A 13,783-nucleotide genomic window follows, 5' to 3' on the forward strand; every position below is an offset into this window, starting at 1 on the left:
GTGGCGCACATCGAACCGTCCATTATCCCCTGGCATTTCAAAATTACACAGAAGCAAAACCCCAATATTAGAAAATTCAAATGGAGCCGTTATAGGGTTACAGCTCAGTCCCTCTATATAAAGGCCCCCCTCTTCCTCTTCGACCCTACTCAAAGTCTCTCATTTTTCGCCCTAGTCTCCTCTCTCACTTTCTCTCTCTAGATTTTCCGATTTCTCTCTTTCTCTCTCTACGAAAATGCGAGAGATTCTTCACATTCAGGGAGGCCAATGCGGCAACCAGATCGGAGCCAAGTTCTGGGAGGTCGTCTGCGCCGAGCACGGCATCGACCCAACCGGAAGGTACACCGGCGACTCCGAGCTTCAGCTTGAGAGGGTGAACGTCTACTACAACGAAGCCAGCGGCGGGAGGTATGTACCGCGCGCCGTCCTCATGGATCTGGAGCCTGGGACCATGGACAGCGTCAGATCTGGACTCTACGGTCAGATCTTCCGTCCTGATAACTTCGTCTTCGGTCAGTCTGGTGCGGGAAACAACTGGGCCAAAGGTCACTACACCGAGGGGGCTGAGTTGATCGATTCGGTTCTTGATGTGGTGCGAAAGGAGGCCGAGAACTGTGACTGCTTGCAAGGTATGAATCCGGTCTAACCAAACCCTAATTCTTCTTAGTTTACGTGTAAATCGAGTTGTATTGTATGGATTTGGTATATTAGAAAGTTTTGGTGAATAGAGATTGAAGAAAACCCTAATATTAGTGAAATGAAGTAGAAATGAAATGTAAATGCGGTGAGATTTTGGGGATCTGTTAATTTAAGTGTTTTGTTAGTTGATTGTGGTTTATTTTCATCAAAATTAAGTGGAAATGAAGTGAAATTGTTCATTTACATTGAAATGAAGTAAAAATGAAGTCAAACTTTGGGGATCTGTGTATTTAAGTGTTCTGGTAATTAATTGTTGTTTGTTTTCATGGATTTGAAGTGGAAATGAAGTGATATTTGGTGGATCTGATGACTGAAGTGATTGTTTGTTTGGTGCAGGGTTCCAGGTGTGCCATTCTTTGGGTGGTGGTACTGGATCTGGAATGGGAACACTTCTGATTTCAAAGATTAGGGAGGAGTACCCAGATCGGATGATGATGACCTTCTCTGTGTTCCCGTCTCCCAAGGTCTCAGATACTGTTGTGGAGCCTTACAATGCTACTTTGTCTGTTCATCAGCTTGTAGAGAACGCAGATGAGTGTATGGTGCTTGACAATGAGGCTCTCTATGACATTTGCTTCCGCACACTTAAACTCACTACCCCCAGCTGTAAGTTCATTCTCAGTCTCTACTTGGTTGTGGTTAATTATTGTGAAACTATTTGTATGCTTGAGTAACTGTGAATCTGAATTTGTGCCATCAATGTTCATGATTGATTTGTTCGATTAATTCTGTAAAAATTTGTGATTATATGCTTGATGTAATCTGGATCCAAGTGTGAGTTATACAATATTCTTTGTACATTGGTCATTTTATTAGTTGCATACTGGTCCCATCATGCTACTGAAATTTGATGTGAAGAGAATATAATTATTCATTTTAACCCTTTTGCTACCTGAAGGATTCATTTGTCAAGGGAGCAGTTAATAATAATTTGGATTATTTCTGTTTTGTGAAGCATGATTTGGTTGTGTGTGCCTTTGATTCCACATGGTTTGTCTCTTGTTACTACTGAAGTTGAAATTGTTGTTTTCATCTTGAGTCAAAACAAGTTTCTGTGAGCAATGAATGCTGACACTCTTTTCTGAATGGTCTCAATGATGTACTTTGTTTGGCTCGAGGCATAATTTGGTTGATCATGTGCTTAGTTCTGTGCAAGTTAAAAAATGAAGCTGAAATTGTTGTTTTCTTATTGAGTCGAAACAAGTTTCTGTGAGCAATGAATGCTGAAAAACTCTTTTCTGAATGATTAGTTGAGAATAATGTGTGCATGATGGTAGTTGTGTAAATTTTAGAGTTGATATCTTGAAAGGAATATGAGCTGACTACATTTTCTCTCTACTGTCATTTACAGTTGGTGATTTGAATCACTTGATCTCTGCAACAATGTCTGGGGTCACCTGCTGCCTAAGGTTCCCTGGACAGCTTAACTCTGATTTGCGCAAGCTTGCTGTTAACCTCATCCCCTTCCCTCGTCTTCACTTTTTCATGGTCGGTTTTGCTCCTCTGACCTCAAGAGGGTCTCAGCAGTACAGAGCTTTGACTGTCCCAGAACTCACCCAACAAATGTGGGATTCCAAGAACATGATGTGTGCTGCTGATCCCCGACATGGAAGGTACCTCACAGCATCAGCCATGTTCCGTGGTAAGATGAGCACCAAGGAAGTGGATGACCAGATGATGAATGTGCAGAACAAGAACTCTTCCTACTTTGTTGAGTGGATCCCCAACAACGTCAAGTCAACAGTCTGTGACATCCCACCAACTGGTCTCAAGATGGCATCAACTTTCATCGGAAACTCTACATCCATTCAAGAGATGTTCAGGAGGGTGAGTGAGCAGTTCACTGCTATGTTCAGGAGGAAGGCTTTCTTGCATTGGTACACTGGTGAAGGCATGGACGAGATGGAATTCACCGAAGCTGAGAGCAACATGAATGATCTGGTGTCAGAATATCAGCAGTACCAGGATGCCACCGCTGATGAGGACGAGTATGAAGATGAACAGGGAGAGTATGAGGAGGAAATGTAATTCTATTAAGCCCCTTCTTTTAATATCAAACTTCTAGTAGTAATCTTTTGTTTAGTATGTGAATGAATGCTGGTTGAGTTGAGGGGACAACTTTGAACATCAACTTCCAGTTGCTGCTTTTGCTGTAACTTGCTTATTTCGACATTGTGGTATTGAGATTTGCTTATCTAGCAGCTTTGATATATGATCTTTACTGGTTTGTGCAGCTTTTGGTTTTTACTTGTTCCTCTTTTGGTATCTGTTTAGCTGGCTTGCTTATATTCTCCCATTCTTATGATTTGTGCTTCTGCTTAAATTGAAATCATATATACTTGCTTCTCAACTTTGTTTCTCTTCACATTCCTATCAAATATAATTCACTGCTTCTGGTTCTAATCATCTAATGTGATGAGAAGAGTCACTTGTTTCTGCTTAAATTGAAATCATATATACTTGCTTCTCAACTTTGTTTCTCTTCACATTCCTATCAAATATAATTCACTGCTTCTGGTTCTAATCATCTAATGTGATGAGAAGAGTCACTTGTTTCTGATTTAACCCACTCACTCTAGATAACCGCAATCGCACCAATCTCTAGATTAGATCCAAGTCATCTAACATTGGGTTAAGAAATTATACACGAACTCCAAAAGTTGTAGCGAAATCGCAAACACTACTGGAATTTTTTATGTTCTAATCCGAAATTTGACATAACAAAAAATTGGAAGCCTGTAGTGTTGAAATTTACAATCCCAATTTGTTAGTGTTCCACCCATACCTTCTCTAGGTTTATCTTTTCGCCCCATCTCCCTCTTCCCTCATCTATCTTTTGCTTTAACAAACTTATTTCTTTCTAACATATGCTCGGACCTCTCAAATATAAAGATTCATTGTTTAAGTAAAAAAAATAAAAAAGCAAAGAAGATGTATTTGTAGTATTTGTCAAAATTTAAACATATGAGTTTCAATTTTTACGTCTTTGTCAAAATTTAAACGTTTAGTTACCGTCCGTTCCATCATCAAGATATTTCTAGTATTTTTTTTTTTTTTTTTTTTTGAATAAAGGGCTGGTGCAACTGCCCTCAAGCCTTGATTAATGAAACAGTCGAATACAAGGGGGGGGGGGGACATTGAGCCTAAACCCCTGATTACAATAGGCATTTAGAGTACATCCTGAAATAATATCATGAAACTATACTAAACACTTGTATTAATACATTAGGTTTGAAAATGTTCTATAATCTTCAAGGAAATTATTAGACATGATTGCCAAAAATAATTAATAACAAAGATGTGACTCTCTCTAATAAACATTGGGGTCCACATTATGTAATTTCTCCAGTTCCTTCATTTGGCTGGTGCATGGTCTATTACTCCACCCCATCACAAACGCAACGAAAATATCTTAATTAGGGACAGTTTTGCACAAAAAGAATAGCATACGGGGTCAATACCAATATAACAAAACTCACGGGGTCATACCGAAATAATACAAAACCCCTTTTAAAACCATTTTCGCCTCCTCCCAAAATCAAATCGGAGCCGTAAGCCAGAGAGTCGAAAATGGCGAGCAGTCTCGCACAGAGAGCAGTGACGGATCGAACAGTAGGGTTATTGAGGTTCACGTCGAGCTTCGTCAGAAGCTTCAGCACCGCTTCGCCAAACCCTACTGACGCCGCCGCCGATTCTTCTCCTCCGGTGGCCACTAAGCCGAAGAAGAGAAAGAAGAAGAACCTGTTCGAGGTGGCACAGTATCTGCCCAATTGGGGACTTGGGTACCACATGGCTAAGAGCCACTGGGTCGGCGTCTCGTATCAGATCACCAAAATCAATCTTTACAAGGTTTGTTTTATTGCTGGGTTTTGAGAAACGATTGGGATTTGAGATTGTTTTGAATGTTCTGGTTTTGGATTTGATTGATTGCGTGTAATGTGGGAGTGTGAGTTCGTTTAGCGGTTTCTGTATTGTTTAAGGGTTTAGGGTTTATGCTGGCTTTTTCAATTTTGACAGGATGGTAAGCATGGAAAGGCATGGGGAGTCGTTCATAAGGAAGGTGGGTTTTACATTTCATGGAATTAGTTTTATTTGCATTATTAGATAGGATTGGTTTCGATACTTATTTGATTTAAAAGTGTCTAGTGTGAAGAAGTGACTCAAGGGAATTATAATTGTCTACCAGTTGGTTGGTTTTGTTAGTCGAAGTAGCAGGGTCTACTCAATTAGGCTTACTACTCTGATCAATGTTTGTTTTCTGATGGGTTGTTCATGCCATTTTGATCCTCTATGCACCATTTGTGTGGTGGTGGCAGAATTTTGATAATTCACTTGTGGTATCGCTTAATAATTACGTTTGTTTGGAACAACATGTCCTGAATGGTTGGGAATTGGTGCGTCTAGGTTTTGGTCCAACGAATTGTTTAGGAAAATGGTTAGATATACTTGCATAGGAGATTGAACATGCGTCTTCCTGGTCAGAGTATGTTAAACTGTGATTGCGTGCATGCAACCTAGCTTTAATTATAGGTGAGAACTTTGTAATTGATAATGTGATATTGACACTCTATCTACCTCCCTAAGTGCTTGAACATATAGATGTGATGCATATATTCATGGATTACCTATATAAGAGGTTCCTTCTTTTTAGAGTCTTGATTCTTTATTTCTTTTAAAACTCTGTGTAGACTTGTAGTTGTGAAAAATCAGAACTGCTCAAATAATGTTCTATTGTGTTTTTTTTTTCCTGGGTTAGGCTTTGCTATGAAGTTAATATAATAGAATATGTTGCAGGCTTGCCAGCTGCAGATGCTCCCAAGAAAATAAGTGGAGTCCACAAGCGTGGTTGGAGGTACATTCCAAGCTTATCTAAGTCGACTGAAAGTGTTCCAAGTATGACTAAACCAACAGAAACTGCTCCAGCAACACCTGAAGTTCAACCAGCTTGATGCATTTCCTCCTTTTTAGGGATTGTGTTGCCTGATTTGTAATTCTCTGATGTTATTTTGAATTTCTTAGTTGTACCTCCATTGGGAGAATTTTGCTCAAATATGGTAGTTCTTAATTTCAAAAATCAGTTTGACTAGATTTGATACTCCACTGTAACATCCTTGTGTATTGAAGTTAGAATAAACTTTTCACTTTTTGGAATTTCAGCAATTCAAATGGAATTTTTTATCAAGAAAAAGATTGAGCATGACTGAGTTTGCTTTCTGAGTTCCCGGGTTGTATTCTTCTTGCATAGTATTTGAAAAATCTGCTTGCATTTCAGAGTGGTTGTTTTGTCAAAACCATGATAGCAGCCTTGATTTTGGAAGTTGCTCTTTTGGCTTTCCTCCACCCTTCCCCCTTTTAAGGGGAAAAAGGTACAATTAGTCTTCTGGTATGCATTCAACTAGGACACTGTCTGATTATCTTTTGAAATTAAAGTTGCTTCTATTGTATTGATAGTTGTGTTCATGTAGAACATATTTTTATTTATTTTTTGATTCACATGTAGAACATATATTGGCATGGTAAGAAAATGGTATTGTGTGATGTGACAGTGGCTTGCAGTTTCTTGTATCTGATACAGTAACTCGATTTTATTTGATGCTTTGTTGCAATTTTGGCTCATATCTCTTGTAACTTTGACAAGGCTAGTGAAGATGGGTAAATTGATTCTGTTAACTTGCATCCATCTTTCAACATCCAACATCAATTTGACATGGACACCCGTCAATTCAGTTTGTTTAGTTTCACTTTCAGATAGCATAGTTGCTGATGTTGAATGATTGGTGTGAGTTAACAGAATCAAAATTACCATTCTTTGCTGCAATCATGTGGGATTCTGTTGTTTTCCATCTATCACAATGAGGACCTTCCTTTTAGGACTTCAGATATGCATATGTTTGATGATTCTATCCAGGGTGGCTGCTTATGCTGGATAGTAAGTTTGAGTATTGATGTTTTCTGTTTAGTTTACTGTCATTTTCAGACCTTCCTTTTAGGACTTCAGATATGCATATGTATGATGATTCTATCCAGGGTGGCTGCTTATGCTGGATAGTAAGTTTGAGTATTGATGTTTTCTGTTTAGTTTACTGTTGTTTTCGGATCTAGGATGAGCATGTGTAGGTGATTGAATCCTGGGTGGCTGCTCATGCTGGATAGCAACTTGGGGTAGTAACATTTTCTGTTTAAGTTCAAATACAGTCATTTTCATGCTCTGTGGCAATACCATGACATGTCATTATTCAAAGGCTTGTTACTCACTCCTAGCTGCTCTGTGCAACTGATAATCTGCTTGAAAATCTTTCTAAGCAGAAGTTTGTAGTACTGATCATGTCATGCTTTCTATGTCAAATCCTTCATGGGGCTAACCCTCTGATCGTGTTATGATCATTCAGGTTTTATGTGCTTGCTTGTTTTGACATATAACCAAATGACAATGAGATTGTGAAGGAATATTCGCCTGAAAAGATTCATAAACCCTCATAACAGAAGTCTATTATTTGGTGATGGATAATGTTTCTACTGCGACTATAATGCAGTTCCTTCTTTAATATTTTTTTTTTGCAGATGGTTATCATTTAAATCTCTGCAGATTTAGTTGGTCCCTGTTTACCTATAAAAACTTGAAAGCAGACCAACCCTTGTGGCAATGATGCCAGATTATCTTACACCTATAAAAGCATCCGAAGAAACATTCAATAGTGGAAGATGGTCCTCATTGTTATTGTGATTTATAACTCGAAGAGCATGATTATCTGTATTCTGTAATAAGCCAATTATACTAATATTCTGTGAGAGGTCAAATCAGAATTGTAAGAAAAAGAAGAAAAGAAAGAGGTTCTTGTTCCAAATGCTTAAATTCCAGTTCTATCATGTCAAATAGATAAAAGCATTCAATGTTTTCGCTCTGGTTCTTGTTTTATGTAGGTGTATTTTTGCTAGGTTAAGGACTTAAGATATATCAATCATCTTGTTTGCCTGTAATTGATTGAAAGAGAACATGTATATTTATAGTTATAAAATGTGGTACCCCTGGGCTCACATTGGTTATCTTTTGGTCTATAACGACACTATGGATTTGTTGTCTGCTACTGTATTGTGGTTTATGTGAATTTTCTGATCCACATGAATTAAAATACAAATCAACTTAAAATAAAAAACATAAAGAAGAAAAGAAAGATGAGCAATTATTTCTATTTTCATTCGCATTTTTTTTGGTTATACCAGGATATCTCCTGCCTAATGCAAGGACTAATCCCTCGAGCCGGATTGGACCCCATTTTGGGAGGAAGCTCAAACACTCCAACGGAGAAAAATGTCTCATCAGTTTTCACTGTATTAAATGTTAGTTGCCGAAACAAGTGAAATTAAAGTTGGTCTTTCAAGTTTCAACATCGCAGAGACGTAGAGTAAAATGCTACATAGTCAGTAACTTATTGATAACTGATAAGTGAAGGTTTTGGAAAGGGTCACACACAAAAATTCTTTCTTTCCTTGTGTCACTATCAATGTGCCCACCCACAACTGGTAGCCATTAAAGACCTTGCAAGTCTTTCATTGTTTGACCTTTAATATTTCCCTGTACTCTGAGCTCTACCCTACCAGCCTCCTCATAATTCGTTCTATTATCTTTTCTGCTAAGCAGTCACCTCTTTCTTTTCTTTGTTTCTTGCATTTTTCTTTTTCAACAACAACATTGCTCGAAAACTGACACACATAAACACACACAAAGACAGTGATCGAGGTTGTGATCGAGACACTTTTAGACACAGACATTGATTTTTACATTAAAACACAGAAATCAAATGCCACCTACTCCATAACCCCACCCACATTATTCTCTTCACTTCAAAACCCCAAATGCTCTACTTCTTCTTCTTCTCCACTCAGATTTTCTGTCTGGGTTTTCACCAATGATGTTGGCTGTTGTTGAAGCTGTGCAGAGTCACAGGCATTTGGTGAGTGACGTGTCCGTTTCGGATGAGTCCACGTTTGATTCTTGTGGGTCGGATTGTTGTTCTTTGGAGGGTGTGGATTTGGAGAGTGGGGTTTTGGAGCTGAAGAATAAGGTGGTGGTGCATTTGAGTAAGGTTGAGAGAATTTGCAGAATTTGCCACTTGGGTTTTGAGGGTGGTGGGTTGGACTCTTCTGGGCTTCCAATTGACTTGGGATGTTCTTGCAAGGGTGATTTGGGTGCTGCTCATAAGCAATGTGCTGAGACTTGGTTCAAGATCAAGGGTGATACGTGAGTAAAGTTCTTGTCTTTATGTTAAATTCTTGGTTTTTGTTGCAGATTCTAGGCACCCATTTGCCCCTAATGAAGGGATTTGGCTTGTTTTTGGTGGAATTTTACTTCAATCATGAACCTTAGGACTATATTAAACTTTCTTTAGCTGAATTCTCAGTAGTCTCTGCATTGTGCATTTACTTACTAAACCATGATCTTACTATAAGAACCCTTTAGTTTTAAAGAATAATACCAAAAAATATCAGAACTTTGCTAGTCTTCTCTGAGTTTAGCTTATTCAAATGCATACTAATTTAGTAGTTTCCTTTCATGTAATACTCACCATTGTTCTTGCTCTTTTGTTACTTACTAGCAAGTTGAATGAGATGGAACTTATCTAGAATAGAAGGCATATCATAGCTATGTAGAAGAAGAAGAATCTTGTGGTCACTATTTGACCCATCCAACCTAAAGATATGGATCATTATGAGTAGTTTTCATGTTCACGTGATTAGTTTTTAGTGCAGACTGGAGAGTATGGGGTCCAATGCAAACTGATTGACTTGTCTATATGCTAGAGTGGAGCTCCATTAGTTGTCAAGAATTCTTTGCTCACATAACTCTCTGCCTGTGTTTAAAAGCTTCTGTTTTGTACTGGTCTGTCCATGTTTCTTATAAAGAACTAAATGTCATGATGCATTGAAGTTCAGAAGTTGAGTTTGCTTATGACAATGAAGAGATAGCTATATGTGGAGTTCCCCTCTTGCTTTCTTACTTATAACTCGGCAAGTGATAACTTTGCTGAAACGCTTAGATCTTGCATACTATATCATCTCCAGAAGAGAGGGAGGCACTGTTTGGTTAATAAATCAAACTGAACAGATCAACTTAACATGAACTGCTGACAAACAAGAGAATACTACTTTTAATGTGCCGAGTTGATGGATGAAAAGAAAATATCCAAATTCTGATAACAGGAAATGTAGCTTAATACGCTTGCATGAATTGAAAACACCATAAGGTAACCTTTAAATGGAGATGGTTAAGACTTGCTGTATTAGGCATTATATCTGTTATGTACATGAATAACCACGATTGAGTAATGGATATGCAGAGAAGGCATGCCAATTATTGTTTATTTTGGCCATCGTGAATGCTAATGGACTGACATGTTGATGACAGCACAATGATAGTTTTGTTGAATCACTTTTAGTATTTATAACATTCTCATCTTTACTGTTGAGTTTGTGTTGTTGACTATACAATCTACTATGGCTTGTGACTATGCCCATTGTATAAATCACCATAACCTGTCCTCTAGAACTAGCTTTCTTATCTCAATCGGTCTTGCATAATTGACTCCATTGAATTCATATTCTTGCTACATTGCCTACCTGACTCCATTGAATTCATATTCTACATAGTTTTGCTTCTATAGTTGACAAAAGTAGTTTCGTTTATTTTCAAGAATCTGCGAGATCTGTGGTGTCGTTGCATTTAACATAGTTGGTGAGCAGATCAACGAGGCAAATGGAGCCATCGCCCCAACATCCCCTTCAACACCAGCAGCAGCATCTGTGATCATGGTGGAAACCCGAACCATGTGGCATGGCCGCCGCATTATGAATTTCCTGCTTGCTTGCATGATCATTGCCTTTGTTATTTCATGGCTGTTCCACTTCAAAATACTATAATGAACACCACTAGGGAAAACAAAAGGGCTTTCCTGTATAAGTTAGAGCCCCAGTTCTCTTGGTGCTTTGTACTTCTACTTTGTCTCTGTACCCATTCCAACTTGGCCCTACATTCTTGTTTTGAGGGCCAATTCCAAATTTGTAGGTTATGTAATGTATAAAGGGTTCTGCTTGACTATCAAATAACAAGTTATATTATTTTTGGAGTAGTGGGTAAGAGGCTAAGAACCTGTTTTCCATCTTCATTCACCCAATGATGAGCTCAGCTAATTTGTGCATGTAATGTTAAACTTGTCTGTACAGGTGACCCCTATTGATTTCAAAGGTAAATTAAAGCATCTAATTCCATAAGTTACTCATCAATCATAAGAATCTCTCACAACTCTGCATGTAATTAGTGATAGACAATTATGTCTATCCATTACCCATCATCCTTAGTTCACAAGATTAATACTACTGTTCACAAGATTGTGACATTTAGTTGGACGTATATAAAGTTTTGTCGAAGAAATGGTATCTCATATTTACCGTAAAGCTGAGCGACCGTATAATGATTTGATCTAGTAACATAAGTCTGTTTGTGTGAGTGGAGGTAATGAATCGGAACATAACAAAAATTAAAAGAAAAAAATTGAAAGTAAAAAGTAGAAAACAAAAGAGGCAAATGTGAGCGGAAACCTGGCCACGCAAGTTGAACGAATGTGAATTAGATAAGGTCCTACACTCAATCATCCGCTTGTAAATGAAAAGAGCTTTATTTAAATTATGTCCTATCTCAAAGTGTGCTAACACTTTGTTACTATGTTTTTATTTATAAAAAAAACAGAGAGGCAATAAATCATGTGGGCCTGTGTGCACCAAAAGGGCAAAAGAGAGAGGGGCATAAATAATAAAAGAAAAAAGAATAATCAAATAACAGTGACTTGCTTTCCCGTCTACTCATATACACCCTAGATTCACTCCTAAAACCCTAAATCGTGTATATACCTCAATTACAACACTTCGGCTACAAACCAGAAATCTAAACCCCTCTAAATCCAGAGATACCAATCACAACACTTCGTATTCCATCTCACCCAGTAAGACTGCTGAAACCCTTTTCTGCCGTTCTGTTCACTTTTGGATTTGTTTTGAAGGACTCTGTGTAAATTAATTTGGGGTTTTTTTCAGGGTCCAATGGCTGCTAACAATGTTCCAGTGGGTTTGGACAAGGAACAGGTACATACCCTTTTCTTCATTGCTTTTAGTTTCTGTATCTCTGAATGTGAACAAGAATTCAGTGTGTCAAAGATTGGATTTTTATGTGTGCCAAAGATTGGATTTTGGGCAAGTTTTGGGATTTTGTGATTGAAATTCTTAGTGGGTATTGGGAATCTGTGTTTTCTGTGAATTTGGGTGCAATTAATTTTGGCATATTGTCTAATTGGTCAGTGATGACTGGGGTTTGATCTTAATGAAACAAAGGTATTTCCTGAGAGTTTAGAAGGCAACTGGTTCATTTTTAATCTTGGGGGTGGATTGGTCCCTTTTGCTATTGAGTTGTTGTCCTGGAACTCATGCATTTTAAATAATTGTGTGCAGATTTTTGGTATGGCAGAGAAGGAGATGGAGTACAGGGTTGAGTTATTTAACAAGTAAGTTTTCTGCCTTGTATTTTAGTTGATGTCACAAACTAGTAATTTGGTTTTTGCAAGGTGGTATTTTGAATTTGATTACTTTTCAATCTCAGCTCCAGTAGTTTGAGCAATTAGTTCAGGTGCTTTGCCATTCACATTGTCTTCCATTCATTCATTTATTTTGGCTTTTCACCCTTGCTTACTTCTGTTTCTATTAGATCTCTTACTTTATTTGATGAGCATACCTGATCGTTATACTATTTGCTTCAATAATACTTTCTGTACCTACACTTCTAGCATCTTTGGTTCAATCTGTGAGCATTGGAGTCTTTTTTCGCTGTTCTGTTATATACTTGCACTAAGCAAATCTATTACGTTTTGATTGTTCTTTGCTCCTGCAGTTAACCAGGTTTTGCTTATCCGTTTGCGTATTTGCTTTGTTTCAGGCTTACCCACACATGCTTCAACAAGTGTGTTGAGAAGAAGTATGTGAACTTTGTTTTTTTTCTCCTGATTTTATGGACCTTTCTGAAAGGTTTCAACATATTTTGTTTTGGATAATCAGTTCATACTGACATTAATAAACAAGTTGCCTTGTACAACCAGGTACAAGGAGTCTGAGCTAAATATGGGTGAAAACAGTTGCATTGATCGTTGTGTCTCAAAGTACTGGCAGGTAAGCTATCGAGGTGTTTTCTTATGGATTATTGGGTTAAGTTACAGCAAATTCGTACTTGCCCTTCAAGTATTTATATTTCTTCATTCATTCCTTATATTGGAATTTATCTTCAAACATTTGTTATCATCAAGTTGCAAGACTCTTGGGATCACCATTTATTGTCAGTAAAGTGTTTTTAAGTGTAACTGTTTCTTTTCTTTTTTTTTTTGGTTATAATGAAGTGATTCTTCTGATTGACAATTCAGCCACAAAAGAAAGTAATAAGCCCCCTGCATATTAATCTTCATACACTTCACACTTTTTGCTGCTGCATCTATACTTATGCACAAATCTAAGCTTCTTTTGTGTCTAAATGAAAAACTATTGTTTGCAGGTGACTAATCTAGTTGGCCAGCTGCTTGGTGCTGGTAGGCCTCCTATGTAAGATTTGGGCCTAGTCTACTAGGGACACACTCTTCATTCGATAATTGCTTGGCTGGGATTGGGGGATGTGGGACTGTAATTGTTCTCTTGTTATGTCTCTTTTGTTGTTGGGGCAGTTTTTGAGATATGCTGATGTTTTATTTCCATAATAGAATTGGAAATTAGTCTTCTGTTTCCTGAAATAATTGTTATTGTTTTTGACTGTCCTGTTGCACTTTAAAGTGTTTGGATGCTGCTACTATTTTGGCAGTAATGTTAAGCAAAAGTAGTACCAAGAATTATTTCTAGCTTGTTAATGGTTCAGCTCTGCCCATCCAAGTTTATAGTTAATAATACCCTGCTTTCTTGCTGGATTGTAGGAGTACCAAGTTATATTTTGTATGGTTCTCCCATTTATCTCATATAGACCATTTATACGTTTTGGCTTCCAAGGATTTTCCACTTTAAGTTC

The 13,783-nt window shown here is 37.8% G+C and overlaps 4 protein-coding genes across 5 annotated transcripts; all 4 read left to right on the forward strand.

The window, feature by feature from the left end:
- Positions 1-135: 135 nt before the first annotated feature.
- On the forward strand, positions 136-2,911 carry LOC133727898 (tubulin beta chain-like). The gene is made up of 3 exons (XM_062155312.1): positions 136-629; positions 1,036-1,305; positions 2,051-2,911. The coding sequence occupies exons 1-3, from the start codon at positions 236-238 to the stop codon at positions 2,725-2,727; spliced, it is 1,341 nt and encodes a 446-aa protein (XP_062011296.1). The 5' UTR covers positions 136-235; the 3' UTR covers positions 2,728-2,911.
- Positions 2,912-4,200: 1,289 nt separating this feature from the next.
- LOC133732164 (uncharacterized) lies at positions 4,201-5,913 on the forward strand. The gene is made up of 3 exons (XM_062159654.1): positions 4,201-4,548; positions 4,717-4,759; positions 5,494-5,913. Exons 1-3 carry the CDS (start codon positions 4,270-4,272, stop codon positions 5,646-5,648), a joined length of 477 nt encoding a protein of 158 aa, XP_062015638.1. The 5' UTR covers positions 4,201-4,269; the 3' UTR covers positions 5,649-5,913.
- Positions 5,914-8,314: 2,401 nt separating this feature from the next.
- On the forward strand, positions 8,315-10,853 carry LOC133727899 (uncharacterized). Of its 2 annotated transcripts, none has more exons than XM_062155314.1 (2): positions 8,315-8,938; positions 10,438-10,853. In XM_062155314.1, exons 1-2 carry the CDS (start codon positions 8,607-8,609, stop codon positions 10,499-10,501), a joined length of 396 nt encoding a protein of 131 aa, XP_062011298.1. In that variant the 5' UTR covers positions 8,315-8,606; the 3' UTR covers positions 10,502-10,853. The 2 variants fall into 2 exon arrangements, with proteins under 2 accessions (XP_062011298.1, XP_062011297.1); XM_062155313.1 differs by having other exon boundaries at positions 8,325-8,938; positions 10,389-10,853.
- A 688-nt stretch (positions 10,854-11,541) lies between these two features.
- On the forward strand, positions 11,542-13,628 carry LOC133732108 (mitochondrial import inner membrane translocase subunit TIM10). The gene is made up of 6 exons (XM_062159576.1): positions 11,542-11,693; positions 11,785-11,832; positions 12,196-12,248; positions 12,677-12,715; positions 12,837-12,906; positions 13,283-13,628. The coding sequence occupies exons 2-6, from the start codon at positions 11,791-11,793 to the stop codon at positions 13,331-13,333; spliced, it is 255 nt and encodes an 84-aa protein (XP_062015560.1). The 5' UTR covers positions 11,542-11,693; positions 11,785-11,790; the 3' UTR covers positions 13,334-13,628.
- Positions 13,629-13,783: the final 155 nt, after the last annotated feature.

The sequence above is a fragment of the Rosa rugosa genome, chromosome 2 (genome assembly GCF_958449725.1).
Source record: "Rosa rugosa chromosome 2, drRosRugo1.1, whole genome shotgun sequence".
In the NCBI taxonomy this organism is placed as follows: domain Eukaryota; kingdom Viridiplantae; phylum Streptophyta; class Magnoliopsida; order Rosales; family Rosaceae; genus Rosa; species Rosa rugosa.

Excerpts from the sequence above, each read along its gene's own strand:
- LOC133727898 (XM_062155312.1), top strand. The coding sequence starts at position 236 with ATGCGAGAGATTCTTCACATTCAGGGAGGCCAATGCGGCAACCAGATC. Across the intron at positions 630-1,035 it reads GAACTGTGACTGCTTGCAAG|GGTTCCAGGTGTGCCATTCT; the intron begins GTATGAATCCGG and ends TGTTTGGTGCAG. Across the intron at positions 1,306-2,050 it reads TAAACTCACTACCCCCAGCT|TTGGTGATTTGAATCACTTG; the intron begins GTAAGTTCATTC and ends TGTCATTTACAG.
- LOC133732164 (XM_062159654.1), top strand. The coding sequence starts at position 4,270 with ATGGCGAGCAGTCTCGCACAGAGAGCAGTGACGGATCGAACAGTAGGG. Across the intron at positions 4,549-4,716 it reads CCAAAATCAATCTTTACAAG|GATGGTAAGCATGGAAAGGC; the intron begins GTTTGTTTTATT and ends CAATTTTGACAG. Across the intron at positions 4,760-5,493 it reads GGGAGTCGTTCATAAGGAAG|GCTTGCCAGCTGCAGATGCT; the intron begins GTGGGTTTTACA and ends AATATGTTGCAG.
- LOC133727899 (XM_062155313.1), top strand. The coding sequence starts at position 8,607 with ATGATGTTGGCTGTTGTTGAAGCTGTGCAGAGTCACAGGCATTTGGTG. Across the intron at positions 8,939-10,388 it reads TTCAAGATCAAGGGTGATAC|AATCTGCGAGATCTGTGGTG; the intron begins GTGAGTAAAGTT and ends TTTATTTTCAAG.
- LOC133732108 (XM_062159576.1), top strand. The coding sequence starts at position 11,791 with ATGGCTGCTAACAATGTTCCAGTGGGTTTGGACAAGGAACAG. Across the intron at positions 12,249-12,676 it reads AGGGTTGAGTTATTTAACAA|GCTTACCCACACATGCTTCA; the intron begins GTAAGTTTTCTG and ends GCTTTGTTTCAG. Across the intron at positions 12,907-13,282 it reads GTGTCTCAAAGTACTGGCAG|GTGACTAATCTAGTTGGCCA; the intron begins GTAAGCTATCGA and ends TATTGTTTGCAG.